Source organism: Thamnophis elegans, chromosome 4 (assembly GCF_009769535.1).
Source record: "Thamnophis elegans isolate rThaEle1 chromosome 4, rThaEle1.pri, whole genome shotgun sequence".
Taxonomy (NCBI): Eukaryota; Metazoa; Chordata; class Lepidosauria; order Squamata; family Colubridae; genus Thamnophis; species Thamnophis elegans.
The window spans coordinates 49,579,233-49,598,226 of NC_045544.1; the positions used below are offsets into that span (position 1 = coordinate 49,579,233).

General features: G+C 36.5%; 1 protein-coding gene across 4 annotated transcripts in view; it reads left to right on the forward strand.

Annotated features, from left to right (window-relative positions):
• AIG1 (androgen induced 1) overlaps positions 1-18,994 on the forward strand; it is a 74,887-nt gene that overhangs the window by 8,197 nt on the left and 47,696 nt on the right. For 3 of the 4 annotated variants that reach the window (XR_004255177.1, XM_032215239.1, XM_032215238.1), the window contains exon 3: positions 4,960-5,061. Coding sequence is in view for 3 of the 4 variants with exons in the window: in XM_032215239.1 (XP_032071130.1) it covers positions 4,960-5,061 (102 nt within the window). In the remaining variant the exon portion in view is untranslated. Of the gene's footprint in view, positions 1-4,959; positions 5,062-16,624; positions 16,890-18,994 lie in introns of those variants that run through there. The other variant, XM_032215240.1, reaches the window with a different exon arrangement.

An 18,994-nucleotide genomic window follows, 5' to 3' on the forward strand; every position in this document is an offset into this window, starting at 1 on the left:
TAGTCAGGAGTCATTGACACTGAATTTGCACTTTTAATAATCAGGAAGCACATACTGAGTTTCCTTGAAAAAAATCCAATAATTTAAAAATCCAATAATTTGTTTCCTAGTATAATTTGATTGCTTATTCGTAACCTATGACTATCACTAAGTGTTGTAGCTTATGATTCTTGATGAATGTATTTTTTTCTTTTATGTACACTGAGAGCCTATGCACCAAAGACAAATTCCTTGTGTGTCAAAACACTACACTACACTACTCTACTCTTCTCTACTCTACTCTACTCTACTCTACTCTACTCTACTCTACTCTACTCATTTCTATTTCAATTCTAATAAGGAGTTTAGCTTCTCTCTCTTGAAAATGTAAGCTAGCATAAGGCATTATAATGCAAGCTAGCCTTAGCTTTCAAACAGTTCATTTAGTGACCAAAGTTACAATGGCATTGAAAAAAGTGACCATTTTTCACACTTAGCAACCATTTTCACACTTAGCGACCGTTGCAGCATCCCCATGGTCACGCGATCAAAATTTTGATGTTTGGCAACAGATTTGTATTTATGATGGTTTCAGTGTCCTGGGGTCATGTAATCGCTTTTTGTGTGCTTTTGACAAAGTCAAATGGGGGAACCAGATTCACTTATGTTACAAACTTATTAGCTGCAGTTATTCACTTAAGAACTGTGGCAAGAAAGGTGGTATAGTGACCAAAGTTACAATGGCATTGAAAAAAGTGACCATTTTCACACTTAGCTACCGTTGCAGCATCCCCATGGTCACGCAATCAAAATTTTGATGTTTGGCAACAGTTACAATTTATAGAGCCAAGAGCCAAGGTGGCGCAGTGGTTAAATGCAGCACTGCAGGCTACTGCTAGATCAGCAGGTCAGTGGTTCAAATCTCACCGGCTCAGGGTTGACTCAGCCTTCCATCCTTCCGAGGTGGGTAAAATGAGGACCCAGATTGTTGGGGGCAATATGCTGACTCTCTGTAAACCGCTTAGAGAGGCCTGAAAGGCCTATGAAGCGGTATATAAGTCTACTGCTATTGCTATTGCTATATTTGTAAATTGTAGTTATGTTGAAATAAAAAAAATATTACAATACTATTTTTGCATTGTATGAAAAATTTTGTTGCTCCGTATAAAATTTTTAATCAAGCCCCCCCCCCCCCCCAATCCTCCCGGTCAAAGGTGTCCCTCTTTACCAATCTGAAAATCTGGTCACCTTACCTTTTGTCAAACATAATACTTTTCATTTAGCCAAACCTTTCTATTTAGTCTCATATTTCTACAGAACACTCTTCCAGTAACCTTCTGACATATCCACATGGTATTTTGCAAACTGTAGACGGGCAGCAGTGTTCTTTTTGGAGAGAAGTAGTTCTCTCCTTACAATTGTTCCATGCACACCATTGTTGTTCACTGTTCTCCTAATGTGTGTGTGTGTGTCTCATGATAATTGGGCATTTGCCAGTGTGAGAGGCTTTTAGTTCTACATCAGCAGTTCCCAACCTTTCCAATTCGCAGCCTATGAAAGGGGGGCAGAGAGAATGTTTTGTGTGAGGGACAGGTGCGTGCACACACACAGCTTCATTTGTGCGTGCATGAGTGGGGCTGCTTGTGTGACCCAATTCTCAATGGGCTGCAACTGCAGCCCAATAAAGGGCCATAGGCCAGGAGATTGGGGACCCCTGTCTTAGATCTTACTCTGGTTTCTTTGAAGCTCCTGGAGTATTGTTCTTGGTGTGATCTTCGGGGAGGTAATATTGGTGTTAATGTACATGATCTTCCTGATAGTGAACTGGTGGAGTCAAACTCTTTGGAAATAGTTTTGTAACTTTTTACAGCCTAGTGAGCCTCAATAGCGTGTCCTCAGAAATGTGACTTCGTTAAAGTCACTTTTCTATATATTTGTACAGTGAAGATCAGACTTGGTTAATGAATAGCCAGAATTCTGTACTTTAAGTAAGGCAAAACTTTCCACACTCATACCTGCTGAACATGCGATTGACTAAAATGCCTGAACTCTAATTTCTGCTTAAATAAAAAAAATTCAGGCAGACCTGCAGGGGCTGGCGAAGACTATGGATGGGTGGTAGGGAGCATAAGCAGGTTGGTGAGGGTTGCAAGCAGAGAGGTTGCTGCAGGTTAGTGCATGGTATTAAGGGCAGGCTGGTGAGGTGGTGCTATGGAGTATGAGATCTCTGGGACTTTGCTTCTGGGAAGCTGGCAGGGAGGTTATCAATGCTGATCACATGATTGTGGGATGATGCAGCCATGATAAGTGTGACTGGTTGCCAAATGCCCAAATCCAACTGTTTGTCTATGTGAGTGCTGTGCATCCAAAACCTTAAGTACTGGTTTAATTACCACTCATTCAGTGCCATCCTAAGTTTGAACAGTCACTGAAATTGGGGATAGCTGCATAACTTTGTACATCAATCATCTTTGTATATGTGATATTACCAAGAAATCACTTTGTATCTCAATTTTGTATTTCTGCACTATCAATTTCATTCATTATGCATATTCAGTAGGCTTTTGTCCATTAAAAGAGTTTTGCTGCAGGAAAAAGTCCTTTCCTACTTCCTGAGATGAAGCCATAAAATCTAATAGGTGCAGTTTCTTAAAAAACATATTTTAATAGTATCATTGTAATTTTTGGGGCAGTGATGTCTGTGTGAATTTTAGAAAGCTATGTTAAAAAATTGAACAAATAATGAAAATATAATAAAGATCATACATAGGGAAAAAGCAAAGACTCAATTAAAACCTTGGCAGAATAAAAAAGGCTTCAAGAGCAGGGAGAATATATGAAAACCATGTTCTGTTTTATTACATTTTTCTAGATTCCTAAAGTTGATACATCTTAAGGAATTGTTTGATCCCGATCTACTTTTTAGTAATTATGTCGATTATCTGTTGGGACACTTAGATTTTTAGGCAATGGAATGACTTTTAAGAAATGTTGAATGGGCAACTTGACTAAAATTAGAATAATTTGCTTAAGCATGCTTTTTGAACCTACCTGTTTCATTAAAGACGTTCTGGCCACCTGGAGCAGCAGATGGTTGCAACCAATTTTGCATACATTGGCTGACTTTGACAGGACAGATGGAATTTCCTGTCTTTTCCACTTTTACCTCACAGGCAAGGTCAATAAGCTTTCTGTGCTTCAGAAAATATTCAAATACACACCAGCTTTTAAAATGTTCCATTAATATCAAATTTACTTTTTGAAATCTAGCACTGAAGTTTCTTTTCTAATGCTTTTGTTTAATATGCCAGTTCATCTTGTTCTTTAAATGAAATATAATCTTAGATTTTATTGATATACAGAATTAAGAGACATAATCTTGACATGGATGGTGTGATCAAAATCATTCAATTTTTCAGGAAGTCACAAAGAAGCCCCAGGAAAGCATCCAGGGATTTTCAGGCTTAACTGATAGACTGTGGATTTGATTTGCAGAAGAACACTAATTAAAAATAAGATACATTGGAAAATAGCAAGTGGAAGCCATAACTCACTAATGCATACTATTCTGTAGTTTGCCATAAGCACATAGATGATCCCATCCTTCAATTTTTTTGGATTAATGTTCCAGAATCAAAAGTAGAACCATTCAGACTATTCAGGTGTCCATTATGTCTGGCAGAAATCAAGTATTTCAATAAAAAAGATACCAACTGTTAGGCATGTAAGTGATATTGTCATGGTATATCGAATATGCTTTGCTGCCTCACAACGGTATAACCTGCCATCATTAAAGAAAGAATGAATTGTGCTTTATAGTTTCCACGGGCTAATATTAATTAGTAATCTGCTGTATTTAAAGTTTGTGTTGATATGCCTTCACATTTGTCATCACCTCCTTAAAGAAGCTCCATCTCTTCCTATGCTCTCACAGTATTGGCTTGATCACAGAAAAATATACTTTTGATTTAAGGATGCAATATTTCAAACACCTAATTCATAGTATCATAGGGTTACTATTCAAGGTAGGAAAAGGCACCAACTTTTTAAAGGAAAGTATGACAAATGTGGTATATGTGCATCTGCATCAGCTCTTAAATAGATTTCTGCCTTAGAGCTACACTTCCCTAATATCATAACCAAACATAAGCTAAAACATAAACGAGTCATGCACTGATTGCCAGACATTCAAGCAAGGTCCTAGAGAACAGAAGAAGAAACAATTGGAGTGTTTTAGAATGACAAAGTCAGACTCTGGATCTAAAGTCCATAGTGTGGAGTCCAATCTGGGCATCGCTATATCCGGGTGTGGTGATTATTTGTGGTTTAGAGGAAGCTACGATAGTCCAAAATATCATTCTAACTTCATACAATACAGATCATAGTACAATAAGGAATACAGATAATCCTCAATTTATGACCATTCAAGTTATGACAACACTGAAAAAAGTCACCATTCATTCAGCAATCATTCAGATTTACTACACCACTGGACAAGGAGACTTATTATCATGTCCCCACAGTCATGTGACAGCGATTCAGATACTTGGCAACTGGCTCACAATTATAAAAGTCGTAGTAGCATCCTGCAGTCACATGATAACCACTTGACATTTTCAGCGCAAGCTTCCAGCAAGCAAGTCAATTGAGAAGCTGGCAGGAGGTTGCAAGTGGAGGTCATGTGATGCCATGCATAGCGGCCATGTGGAATTAGTTTAATAACTGAACAATTGAACTTGCTGCAACGGCAGTTGTCCTTAACTATGGGGTTGCCAGTCCCAATTACCGTTGCTAAGTGAAGACCACCCACATATGTATAAGCTTGCCAACCTAGATTTAAACTACTTTGTACGTTAAAAGCATACACAGCTGAACAGTAGTAACTGGTTGATGGTTGATACTGATAAAATGTAATTCTTACAATAAAAATGTGACTTTATATACCTGAAAATATATTTGTATTCTTTCTCTTTGCCCCAGTTTGTTGTGCTAATGTTTTGGAGCATCTATATCTATGACAGAGAACTTGTTTACCCCAAACTCCTTGATAATTTTATACCAACTTGGCTGAATCATGGAATGGTAAGTACAAAACAATTGTTGTTTCTTTGAAAGAATATTAAGGGAAAAAAATCATTTTTTTTTCATCTGTAGATATATGAAGTGTCCATGGATGTCTACAGCATAGTAGCAGAAAAAATGTCTGGTATTTTTTAAAGGAGTAACCTTTCTACAACAGCTTATTGTCACTTACTATTAATATCAGAAGGGAATTAATGTTGCCAAAATTAAGGCCACAGGCAAATAGAAAATCACAAGTTATTAGACAGCTGTTAAATATCCCAAGTTTCAAACCTGATTATTTATAAAATATACATATACATTCATTCCCATTAATGGTATTATTCCAATTTTAGTATATGTGTTGGCTGAAATGAGCACAAGTCCCATTATGGTCACATTAAATAAACAACACATTTTAAAAAAAAAACTTCATTTCCATTTCATGATTTCATGTATTAACTGTCTGAAATGATATCTTTACCTCCATTTTGAAATACTTTTCCGCTGTGTTTTGTTTCTCAATATTAAAAACTATTTAAGTTCTTACTACAAATATTTAAAAATAGGTTAACAATTAGCTTCTTACATAAGTTTATATTCTGCTAGGGTCTTAAATTCATAGAGGCATGGAAGTCCTTTTTTTTAACCTTAATTTCCCCCCCAGGATGTTTCTGTGGTTCAAAATATAAGTACAGGTAGTCCCAACGTACAACCATTCATCTAACAACCATACAGTTATAATGGCACTGAAAAAGTGACTTACAACTAATCCTCACATTTACAACACTCACAGCATCCCCATGGTCACATGATCAAAATTCAGGCACTTGGCATGTATTTACCATGGTTGTAGCATCCTGGAGTCATTGATCACGATTACGATCTTAATTAGCTTCTGACAAGCAAAGTCAGTGTGGAGAGGAAACCCAGATTCACTAACAAGCTCTGTGATTTGCTTAACAACTCTGGCAAAAATAATAAAAATTAGGTTCAATTCACTAACAGATGCCTTGCCTTAACAATGGAAATGTGGGTCCCTTGTGGTTGTAAGACACAAATCACATCTATGATGTTAGGTCAGGCTTTGTGAAAGATTCCCAGAGGATGCATTTTATTTATTTATATATTAAGTCAGCATTTAGAATACCCATGCCACCCTATAGAAATTGCAGAGATATTATATAGATAGTCCTTCATTTAACAACTGTTCATTCAGTAACCATTTGAAATTACAGCATCCCTGAATAAAGGGTCTTATGACCTACACACAAACATATGACCATTGCAGTGCTCCCCACGGTTATTTAATTGGATGTTGGGTGCCCAGAGATCAAGTGATGGCTATCTGCAATCTTTCCTACTGACTTAACCAGAAAGAGCAGAGAAACTGGAGGGAGGCCTGCAGGCCACTAGTCATCCTGAAATTTCTCCTTGGATTTCGGGACAGAGCTTTTTCAGCGATCCTCAATGAGAGCACTGCTTGGTAGAGAGAGTCTACCTCACATGACAGTCTGTCAGACAGCACTTTTGCTCTCAAAGAGGTTGGGCAAAAGTCCCCTGCAAAGGTTAGGGTTATGATATTACTTCAGCTTACCTTTGATTTACAGACCACAAAGTTAATAAATACAGGATTTAGTTGCTTTTTTTCATCACAATTGTCATACATATGGTTTTTGTAAGAGCAGTTGGTAAACAAGGACTATCTGTACTTACCAATGTAGTGAATGGGAATAAAATCTTATTTTGGGACAAAGTAAAACCATCCAGTAGTGAAGCTCAATTCATAGTCTGTCCGTGGCAGTGAAGTCGCAGGAAGGAGGGTAGTGTGCGCATCATTTTGTCAAAAACAGAAAGATTATGGTGCCTATTGTCCAATGATCAGTAATGCTGATTTCTAATTACTGTATTTTACATTCCTATTATAAAATAATTTAGATACTAGAGCATCTTCTTGACATACTTTAAATTTATAGATAGAAAGGCCTTGCTGGTTAATTAGTTACACTATGATGAAGGAAAAAGTAATATATGATTAGAGGATATGTGTTTATGTAGAGCTTCAGTCCTGAAAGGGGTGACATTTCAAACATTTGTGGTGGGAATGTAGATGTCTGACATAGCAACATAACATGTTCATAATTTGAGAGCAGCAAGGAAATGCAATGGAAGGAAATGGGATTTTCTGTAGACTGGAATTGTTAAAATAATTAGTATATGAAATGACTAGTTTTTTCCCTTATTGTCCCCCTCATACAAACAATGTGAACATTCTAATTGTCGATGTGTTTTCTATTGTTAATTTGTATATGCAACTCTGTAAAAGGCCATGCTAAAAAAACTTTAAAAACAAATAGTCTTGTCAATTTTGTTTCTCAAGTGTTTCTCTTTCTGAGACACTATGAAAGTATTTTGTTGTTGTGGTGTTTCAGCACTGTTGCTTTATAATGCTTTAACCATAATATTATCTTTACTGTTGATTTTTATTTTAATTCATTCTGATTTTTTGTACATCATAGGTAACCCATTTGAGGGAAGGGAGGGGGATTTCCTAACAGAATGTTTTATTTTTAAAAACATTAACATATTAACTCTTTGGAGAGAATCATGATTTTAGAGTGGACTTCAAGAACTTTGATTATATGCTGTATCTTTTGAGATGAATTGTAAATCTGAATCTAATTTTTCGTATGTCTAAGGGACAAATGTATGTATCTAAAAGGTGGTATGGATTCTTTAATCAAGTAGTTGTTTTGAGTGCTGCTAGAGCAGCTATTTTGAGTACTTTAAAAGTATCTCTTCAATTTAGTGACAGGAACCACAAAATGGCAAATGCAAGTCAATGTCAGGAAGTGTTATATGTATTGAAGCTAGGATTCCATGCTTCATTTACAAAATGTTGGGACTGAACTGTAACAAGCCAACCAAAAAAGCAGATCTTTAGATCACTGGAATTGTTCAGTGAAATAATCTGCATAGTGTGCATCAGCTCTAAAGAAGCAAATTCTATGGTACGGGTAGTTAGAAAAGGTATAATTTAAAACAAATGTAGATTTGAAGTGCTATCTGGCTGATCTCACAAGACCTGGCTTATGTGCTTGTTTAAACATTTACATGAAATTAAATTTAGTTGATTTACAAATATGCTGCTTTGTCACCTAAATATTTTTGCCATTCGTAACTATTCAAACAGGAAAAGGTATGTCTCCAATAAGACCCATCATACATTTGTAATGTATGTTATTATAACCCAGAAATGCCTGCATGGAATTGATTAAAACCCATTGGCAATTCTTTGCTAGTAAATAAATGTGTTTGGTTTTCTACCAATTCTCCCTGGGATGCCTCAGATGCTGCTGAGAGGGCTTCAGCTCTCCAAAGCTGGTCTCCAAGAAGCACAGCATGAAGAAGAAGATCCCCATCCCCCTCCAGTTTAACAGGGCCCAGAGTAGTACATTCCTGCAGAAAATCTTAATAAATTTGATCTTAATAAAATGTGATTAAAATCAGAGGAATTAATATTTTAAACTAGCTGATAACCTGGCATTGTCCAGGTATTTATTTATAGGGAGAAAATATCCAGACCAAATATAATTTCTAATGTTGGATTTTCCCCCTTACCAGAGGGAGCCCCCTTGTGTAGTACTGTGAAGCTGTTATCATGGCAACTCCACTGTGCTGTACAGTAGAAGCCATTTGAAGGCATAAAAGGCTGCATGGTAACAGAGCACACGGACCAAGGGGTGCTAGGCGTATCTTACCCCCTCCCCCCAGTATTTGTTTCCAGAGAGTAAGTCATCTGTGTACTAAGTTTGGTTGAAATTGCTCGAGGTGTTCCTGAGTTACACTGTTACATACATACATACATACATACATACATACATACATACATACATATTCATTCTGACCCCCGCCCTTGATGGCTCGTTAACAAACGCAGACAATTAAACTTAAAAGGACTTTTCTTTATCAGTTTTCCGTTCAAACTGGCTTCGAGCCCAGAGATACATAAACATCACTCTCCGATAAGAATTCAAAACAAAACCTCTTACAAAGGCAGCAGTTCTTCCACCCTCTGCACAGAGCAGGTTTACATGAAATACCAAAGCACTTTCCAGTGTAACAGCATAAATCACAATTAGTAATCAAACAATGTTTAAACCAAACACGGAACACACGAAGGAACGACATTGACTCCAGTGACTGGGGCATGGCAGCATCTGTCCTTTATCTCCAAACTTCCTCCCACAAGCCCCAGCTGCATACTGAATTTGTATCCCGAAAAAACTCTCAGCAGAACTGCTGAGTCACAACACTATCCCCCACCGCAGGGCCCTTTCCCCAGGGTCCGATGGTCGGGATGACGTGTCCCCAAGATGACCCGCACCCATTTTCCTTGGTGCCGTTTTCATGAATCCCAAACCTCTGGAGGCATAGCCCCCTTGAATCGGAACTCTTCAGGTATCCGGTAGCCACCATGTTTCCTTCCGCCCTTCCCGGCGTCGAAACCCCATCCAGGGACATCCACCGTCCACAAGCCTGACTCACCACCCCTCCTACCGTCAGAGGTTGATGGCAGCTCTACCGACTGCGGCCGAGCCTTCACTCCCTGTCTAGGGTCCTCTACCCTCTGCAAGGCCGACCCACCAACCCCCTTTCCGTCGGAGGTTGACAGCAGCTCTACCGACTTCGGCCGAGCCTTAACTCCTTGTCTAGGGTCCTCCACCCTCTGCAAGGCTGACCCACCAACCCCCTTACCGTCGGAGGTTGACGGCAGCTCTACCGACTTCGGCCGCACCTGAACACCCTGTCCAGGGTCCTCCACCTTCTGCAAGGCTGACCCACCAGCCCCCTTTCCGTCGGAGGTTGTTGGCACCTCTACCGACTTTGGCCGAGCCGCCACACAATCCCCTCCCGCAAAGCCCTTCCCCTGGTTTCAATGTTCGGGGTACAGCCCAGAAGGGTTGGTGACGGCCCCCCCCAGAACACGGTTCAAGACCCCGGCACCCCACCGGGAACCCAGAGACAAAGTCCAATGCTGCGGGAACCGTAGTCGACAAAGACTGGAATCTCGGCGGAGTTCTCTTTGTAGACCTGGCCCAATGACACTGGGCACATGACTGCACGCACCTCCATACATCATCTTTCAGATGGGGCCACCAAAATTGACGGGAGGCCAGGCGCAACGTCCGAACAAACCCCCAATGTCTTGATGCAGACGCGCAATGAATCTGCGAGAGCACCTGTCGACGGATGTGCCCTGCGGGAACATAGAGCCACCCCTGACACTTCAAAAGATCCCCTTCCAAAGTCCATGGGGACGCTGGCCTCACTTCCGCCTTTTGTCGCTCCACCCAGTCGTCACCCCGCTGTGCATCCCGTACCAGAGACTGCGTGCTCCCGGGATGACAAACAGCAGCGCAGATTGCAACGGGTAGAACAGTCCGAGGTGGAAGCGAGTTCGCAGGGTCGGAGTTCTTTACTTTACTCGGCAGGGCATCCGCCCTGGGACCCCACACACCCCGAACGCACACTATCTTGTGCGAACGGGGTATCACTGCCACACCAACGTGCTGATTGTCCGACTTGATCGTGCGTTGCTGAGGGACAGCTGCAGTCTGCGCAACCCTCCTGTTCTTCTTGGGGCAGCATATTTTACAGCTACGCTATATAGAAATGTCCAGGAAAGCCATTACTGCAATTATGCAGAAAGAAAATAAAATCCCTGTGGAAAAAAGTCCTACTGCAAATGTAGGCCTGGAAACAATAATTATAGAAATTATATGTCAGTGTATTATATACAATTTGATCCTCTCTTTGTAGTTACTATGCTTGTTTCCTTGCATGTTTTGTTTTCCTTTCTTCAAGAAGCACGGTAACTCAAAAACATTCTTAAATCCTTTATTGGAATTTAGGCATGTAAATGACCATATGGTCACGTTTTGCACAGAAGAGTAAACAGACAGGCTTCTGCACACATGGTTTTTATACATGCATTTTCATTTGATTGTTTTTAAGATTGAGACTAAGAATGCACAGTGTGATGTATTCATATTACACATGCAGCTAACATTATTGCTTATGGTCATAAAATTTTACACATTTAATAAATGAAGAAAAACCATGCTAAGAAAAATCACAATTCGCCACTATACCATCACTAAAATGATTTAGATTAAATCTAATATAGTGACAATATATAAACAATATTACTGCTACTCCTAAAATAAAATTCATTCATCAGATAAACCAAACTATGACTCACAAGGGAATATATTTGGGGAAGTCGTGCTGCATCTGTGCTACTGGCTGATACTGTGGTCATGTGATCTTCATTTTCAGTGTCCTATGACAGTTTCTCACCAACCTTGCAATCTCTCCCAACCCAGCTGTACCTGCCTGCTAAAAAGGGAAAGAAAGGAGGAAGAAATCCTTGTGCATCTTTCTAGGCTCGTGGTGTTCCCCAGTATGCTCCTCCCAACCTGTGTTGCTTCCCATGACCTCCACACCGTTTCTTGACCCCTACTGTATTTCTTGCCCTTCCTATCTGTGGTCCTCTCAGGCTCCGCCTGATATTTTTTTTCTTGTTATCCTCCTCTAAACCTAGGTGTGTCTTATGGTCCAGGGCATCTTATGGAGCGAAAAATACAGTAGTTAATTTCTGTCTCAGTCACTAAATATTAATATATATCCTTGAAAAAAAAACAAAGTTGAATTTCTGAACCATTGTGAATGCATTTTATGAAGAACAGGGAAATACAATTTAAATAAATAAATAAGGTTAGAATACTGAGTCTTGTTATAATTCTAATAATCATGTCATTAAACAATGGCTATGTCAAAATATATCATATGATAGAATTGAGATACAGTAAAATTTAAATTCTACTTTTCTGCAATAGAGCTGCAAGAAAAAAATGGATTTTTTCCTTTTTATTAACTATTTTTTTCTGAATCTGACTAATTCTGTTTAATTTTACTGCAATTTTTAAATATAATCTATCACGTATGTTGGCTTGTTTTAAAAACTGTAGTTTAATTAGAGCTTAGCATTTAGATATAATTTTAACATTCACATAAGTGGAGGAAAAGGAATACCAGGAAAAAATATTTTAGTTAAAGATTTGTATGATTTATTATCACATCCATAATTTGTTGTATTTATTATCACAACCAACCATAATTTATTATAACATCTAAATGCAGCTATTAGTAGTTTATTATTAAACTTGAAGTAATCAGTACAGGTTCACAATGTATAAAATCCAGATCTAGCTCTTTATAATAAAAGACATGATTCACTTCAATATCAGTATAAGTAACTTACGTTCCATGAACAAAACTAGTGAATTGAGGATGGTAGGGTAGAACTAATGATGGGTAACTTTATAGCAGCAAATATCCAGTAGAAAGTAGGGTGGCAAGGGATCAAAGTTTACTGATATGTTGTATTTTGGTCTAAGGGGCTTTTATGTTTTAAGTTCTTCAAAATGATCAAGAATCTTTATATTCTGTGACTGTATGGTTTAAAAGTAGTATTGCATTTTTTATGGTTTGAAATAAAGCAGGAATTGAGAACTTTTTGTGCGGGGTAGTGCTATAACCTTCTAGTTACATTGACCATCAGGAGTCATCATGTTACCAATTTCATCCTCACTGGGAATTGTCAGGTTTGCACCTGACGATTCTCAATAAGGGTGAGATTGTAACACAGTGCCTCCTGGTGGTCTATATAACTGACAAATACTATAAAAGACCCTAAAATAGAGAAAGTGGAAGGCATGTACCCCAAACACAGGGGCATAATATAACATCTGTGTCTCACTGCTTTTTGAGAGTTTAAGGGATGGTGGACTTATCTGAGAATAGTCAGTCCACCATTGTAGTTTTCAAGAAAACTGTAAGTAGATGAGTAATAGTTCCAGCATTTTAAGAGTATATACTTTTTTTCTCCTCCTTCCCAGCCCTTCCCTTTTCATAGTCTCTTTTCCTTTCATGTATGCAAACACAACACACGAAATTTAAAAGAAAGTACTGTACATCTGTAGGTGGAAGTGCTTTTGAAATATAGTATCAAAAAGTGATTAGAAAATTGTACTTTTTGTGAAATTTCAAAAACATTACAAATGCACTTTTGCTAACTAATATTTTTTGTCACAAAGTCCTCCTTAATAAACTAAAACCTGCTTATTTAAAATTCACTGTGTCTTAATCAGACCACAGATATTCCTTTATAAGCATTCCAAAGTATTTCATTTATTTGTTTAATTTGTTGCTATAGCAACTGAATTCCATCACGTTTAGCATATTGTTGGTGGTGGAGGTTTTTTTTTATTTTTCAAAATCACAACTCTGCAGTATGATCAAGTTGGTTTAGGCTTAGCAAGGAACATTTCTTTCAATTGAAGACATATGCAAAAAATTCAGCAATCCCCATAAAAATCCTCTAATATAATAAGAATTATTTTATAAATGGGTGACATTTAAATTGCCTTAGTTACACCTGGCTGAGAAACTAAACTAATGTTAGACGTGGGCAGTACTTATATTGGAGATATCTTACAAGATTAGATTAGGAAATTATAACATGTTCGAAAAGGTGAATGGCAAACCACTTTTATATATAGAGAAGAGGGAAAATTGCATTTAGAAAACTGGGAGACTTTACTTTTTAAAATACAAATTAATGTATAATTTTGGGGGGATAATGAAAAGTTAGAGCATTCTTCTGATTTTTGGAATGTTTCTTGGGAATATGTGTATTCTGTATAAACAGGACTGCACTCAAATAGTAAAGTAATTTAAGATGCCCTTGATTTTTCCCCTATCCAGTTTCTAATCATTACTGTTTCTACGAAGTGTTCGAACTGGCTTGACAGTGATCATATTTTCATGAACTTCAGGTAGTCCTCAACCTACGACCACAATGGTGCCTGAAATTTCAATAGTAAGTCATTGTGGTCATAAGTTGAGATACTACGTGACTGGACTCAATGTTATGTTCATCTTTGTCAAAACAAAGAAAAGGGAGAAGACAGGAATAGAGAAGTGGGACAAAAGACTTACTAGGAAAAAATCAGACAATTAGTAATCATTATATGGGAAAGATAAATCTGAGATATGTGGTTTATTCTATATATGATAATAAAACTGAGTTGCAAACTGATTGAATACGATAATGGAAAGATAATTAAATAAAGGTTAAAATATATGGAATATGGACAAATATGAAACTTATGTGGAGAATGTAAAGTAGAGATATGTGATTCACTTTTATACATGATAATGAAACTGAGTTGCTAACTGTGAATATGTCAATGAAAGGGAAATTAAGTATAGGTTAAAATATATGAAATATGGACACATGTAGAACTTCTAAGATGATGAACAAAGTGAGATGAGTATCGCTTGTTATTCTATATAGTAGATTAATGGAATTGTAACAAACATTGAACAGTAAGGATTGTTATTTAAAGACAATTAAGGAAAAGCTAAGTCAAGATATGGAAAAATGGAGAGGGAACATGAAATATACTTACAATGGGAAATTATTGAGATTATAAAGACAGAACTAAAAATTTGGGGCGTGTAAGGATGCATAATTATATAAACATAATGATGAGAATAGCTGGGAATCGTAACCAGGCTAGGTTTGTGTGTTAAAAATACAATTATTATATATGTATACTTTTTTTCTTTTAAAAAGAAGGAGGAAGATATATGTTAAAATTAAATATGTATATTGAAAAGGAATTATAAATACCATCAACATAAAATGGAGCTTGTTCAGAGGCTGAAATACACTAAGTAAATGAGAGGAAGACTGTGAAGTAGAAGAGAGAGGCAAGGGAAGAAGTGAGGGATAGGAGAGAGGGTGGGAGGGAGAGGAGGAGAGAAAGAAGGAGTGGAAAGGGGAGAGGAGAAGGACAGAGAAAAGGGAAGTAGAGAAGAGAAGGACGACAGGGAAGAAAGGAGGTAAGAAGGTTGAGGAGAGAGGGAGAAGAAAGTAATGGATATGGTGTATGGAGAGCAGAAGAGCCAATAATTGTTTTTGGGAGTTGATGATAACACTAATTGATATAAACATTTAACAATATAATATGATGTTGGTTATGAAATAGTATGCATGTGGTGATTTGTTATGAAAATGAAAAAATAAAAAACTTTATAAATTGGAAAAAAATGTTATGCTCATCTTTACAATAGTCATAAAGTGAAGCACCATAGTTGTAAAATGAATCATATGGTCATTAAAGAAATCATGCCATTTTTTAAAATGGGAAACTGAAAAAATATAGGAAAATGGGAAAAAGAATTGCAAATCATGACTACATGATGCTGTAACCAGTTACATGAGAGCTGGTTGTCTACCCAAATGCAATCATGTGATTATAGGAGAAGGGTGCAGCAGTTGTAACTCCGAGGATGGGTTATAAGTAGCTTTTTTAAAAATAACTTCAAATGGTAGTTAAGTGACTAGTTGTAAGTTGAGGAGTCCCTATAATGTTTCCTGCCTCACAAGCCTTTCATTTCACTATTTCTTTTTCCTTTGAAATACATTTTATTTACTAGTCAAGATCTCTGTCTTTCCTTCTTTCTTTTGTCCTCTGCAGAGAACAAAAATCAATGACAGCAACGGCAATGTTTTATTTAATAGGAAGTCGAACAGATTTTTTTCATGATCTAAGATACTCATTAATATGTTGATCAAGAAGGGCCTGAGGAAGTTGTTTACAGGCTACCAACGCTGAAAGGTTGGAGGTCAGAATATACAACAACAGAAAGTTAGTACATTCTGACAAGCAAAGGAAATCTGTATACATTTTGGATTCAGAGGCAATGTATATGATGAATGGAACAGCTACTGCCATGAATCCATCTGTGGGCCTGATGGTTTGTTCTCACTAAATCTTGTATAATTCAGTTGGGGCATTCCCAGGTTCAGTTCTTTACATTCCCTTCATATCTTATGAAGAAGGAAACATCTGTAAGACAGATAATCTCTCTTAGAGTTTTTAAAGTCTTACATTTACACTGGTATAGAAAGACTCCTTTTTGATGCTTAATGAATTAATCAGTGAATCCTGGGTATCATTTTGAAATAATACAGATGCTTTTTGGATGATAAGGATGAATGTAAAAAAGAAAAATTCTCTATTAATTGATTTAACAATTAGTATTTTTTATACAGAAATATATAACAAAATTATGCCCTGGTGGTAAGAGTGAAGCAAAAATAATGATGCTCATTTGTGAACCTTTTTGCAATAAAATTTCAGTGTTTCTTTGAGTTTCATGAGGCTATTTCATAAACATTAACAAATGACTAGCTAATTCTTTTTATTTGAAATTTTACTGGTTCATGGTGTTCTGATCCTAGAATGTTTTAATGATGTAGATTTCTGCATTGTATACAATTCTATCCAGTGAAACTATCAAATAAAAAGTGACATGAAACATATCCTATCTAACGTAGCCCAAGATGTCAATTATTCCTTTAAATTACAAGTTGATAGTTTAAATAATATTTAATTGGGAGTTCAATAGTTTTATGTTGTCTTGAAATTGTCTATACATTTTGCAGGGGGAGGGGCCGATGCTGTGACGAGACAACGCGCAATCTCAAAGCTCTGAGATCGCACTCGACACTTTTATTGCTGGGGGGTTCCAACGGACCTAAATCATCCTGAAGAGATGGTGAACAGGAAGATTACATCTTGCTGATCTCGGGGATATCGCAAAATCTCTGAGAAAAGCAAGGCAAAGTCTTCTGCTGGCAATAAAAATTCCAGTCTATCAAGGCTGACAAAGTCAGGGCAATATGGAGGAGAAGTGTTAAGCTGGTGAGAAACTTTTATTGTTTTTAAAAAAACGGACTGCCTATAAAATTTAAAAACTAACTTAAAGAATAGAAGAACTTAGCGGCGAATTTGATTTTTGTAGTGGTTCTGGACAGTGGTTATCTTACTTTCTAAATGTTATTTACATGGATTGAGTCTAAGTAAACCTTTTCAAATGGATGGATTACCCTAACATTTCTTCTGACTCTCTGTAAGCTACAAATTGGCTGTTTATATCTCGACACTTTTATTACTTGGCTGTTCTGGCTTAAGATCTGATAAGATTGTACAGCTGTTCCTCTGTAGTTTGTTTTTGCTTGCGAGTGTGTTTCAATCTTGCTGAGCTTCTAAGAAAAATACAACTGCGTATAAACATGGCGTCTCTTCAAGCGAAACTTTTAGCTTTGAAGAGGGTGTTTGATACAGAGGAAAGAATTGAGAGAAAATTGGACTATTTGGTGCATTTGGCAACAAAATGTGATGAAAAAACTGAGGATGTTCATCAAATACAAAATAAGAAGATGGAGATTCAAAAAATTGAAATGGAAGAGTTTGAGCTTGTTGATATTCGTGGCAATTGGTTTATTTCTGAGGGAGGAAAGAATGGAATATTTGAAAATGAATTAAATGGAGAGAAAACTTATTTCAAAGGACAGGACATACAAGGAGAAGAAAGCATTAAAGAACTTATGGACTATGAAATACTATTTGCAAAATATTTGATAACACTGCTGAGAATTAAAGATAAGCTGACAAAGGAAACAGAAGGAGGGCGTCAACATTATATGAGATATACTACAAACAAGAAGGTGCAAAGAGGACTCCGTACAGACTTGTTTAAAAAGATATTTGGAGAATTGGATCCACAAATGGCAGTAGATATAAGATTGTTTTGCTATTGGAGAGATACAGGTTGATAGATGGAAGAGTATAATTCAAAATTAGCTAAATTTAGTTAAATCCAGTGATAATAGGTATAGTTAAATAAAATTGATAATGATAGTAATGTATACAATGTTCAGCTGTTATGATAAGTAATAATTGGATATGAGAAGGGAAGGTTAGAAATATTTTTGGACTATATATAAACATTATTAATAACAATAATAATAAAAAACAAAATTAGACACAGTTAAGTTTTAACTAATGGGGGAAAATGTTATGATATAGGATATAGTTAAATAAAGAAAGGATAATTATAATAAATTATATACATGGCGGATTAGAAAATTTTGGTATTAAATATTATGGATGTTTAGCTAAAACAGGATATGAGGATTTAATGTTAATGGAGGATTTTATAAATAAGAAAATGAAATGCCAGCATGTTGTTATGTATTAAATCTTGGTATATTTTATGATGAAGGATGTTTAAATAATTATAGTCAAATAAAAGTGGAGGCATGATGATGGTAATATAATAAATATTTGAGTTAAGATATTTGAATTAATATGAATTATATCTGATGACGGTGGAAGAGATGCACAAAAGCCTTTTGTAACCAGCTGATACACTTTCTACAGTATGTAAAGAAGGAGAATTTGTATGTTTGTTTTGAAAATAAAAAAATTTTTTACAAAAAAAAAAAAGAAATTGTCTATACATTTTCTGTAAATTAAATTTCTTCTGTCATAACCAAATAAAATTTTGTGCTTATTTTGGATTGTTATGAGATATTTATAAGAAAGATGGAATATGTATGTATAGTTATAATTCTTTGGAATTTTCATTTTCACTTGAATTGTTAAAAATGCTCATTAGATAAGGGCTAGGAAAGCATACTTTGTGAATAAGTCAATGTCTTTCAAAAGTGAAGTACAAAGAAAAAGTATCAAGTATCAAGAGTACTAGCAATGACATCAAATTGCAGGGCTTTAATCTCAAAACAATCTTCTTTAAAACTAAAGAAAAGAGGATTGTGGCCTGGAGTAATAATTTTCTCTTTTTAAAAAGTAAATAAGTAGCTAATCTCAGCAACATGTTGTGCATCTTTCAGTCAAAGTTAATTCTCACTCCAATTCTATTGGCTGCCATGGTTTAGCATTATGATGTGCTCTGAAGATAGACCCCTTCTTCACCTAGATCTGAAATAAGCACTCACATAAATATTACA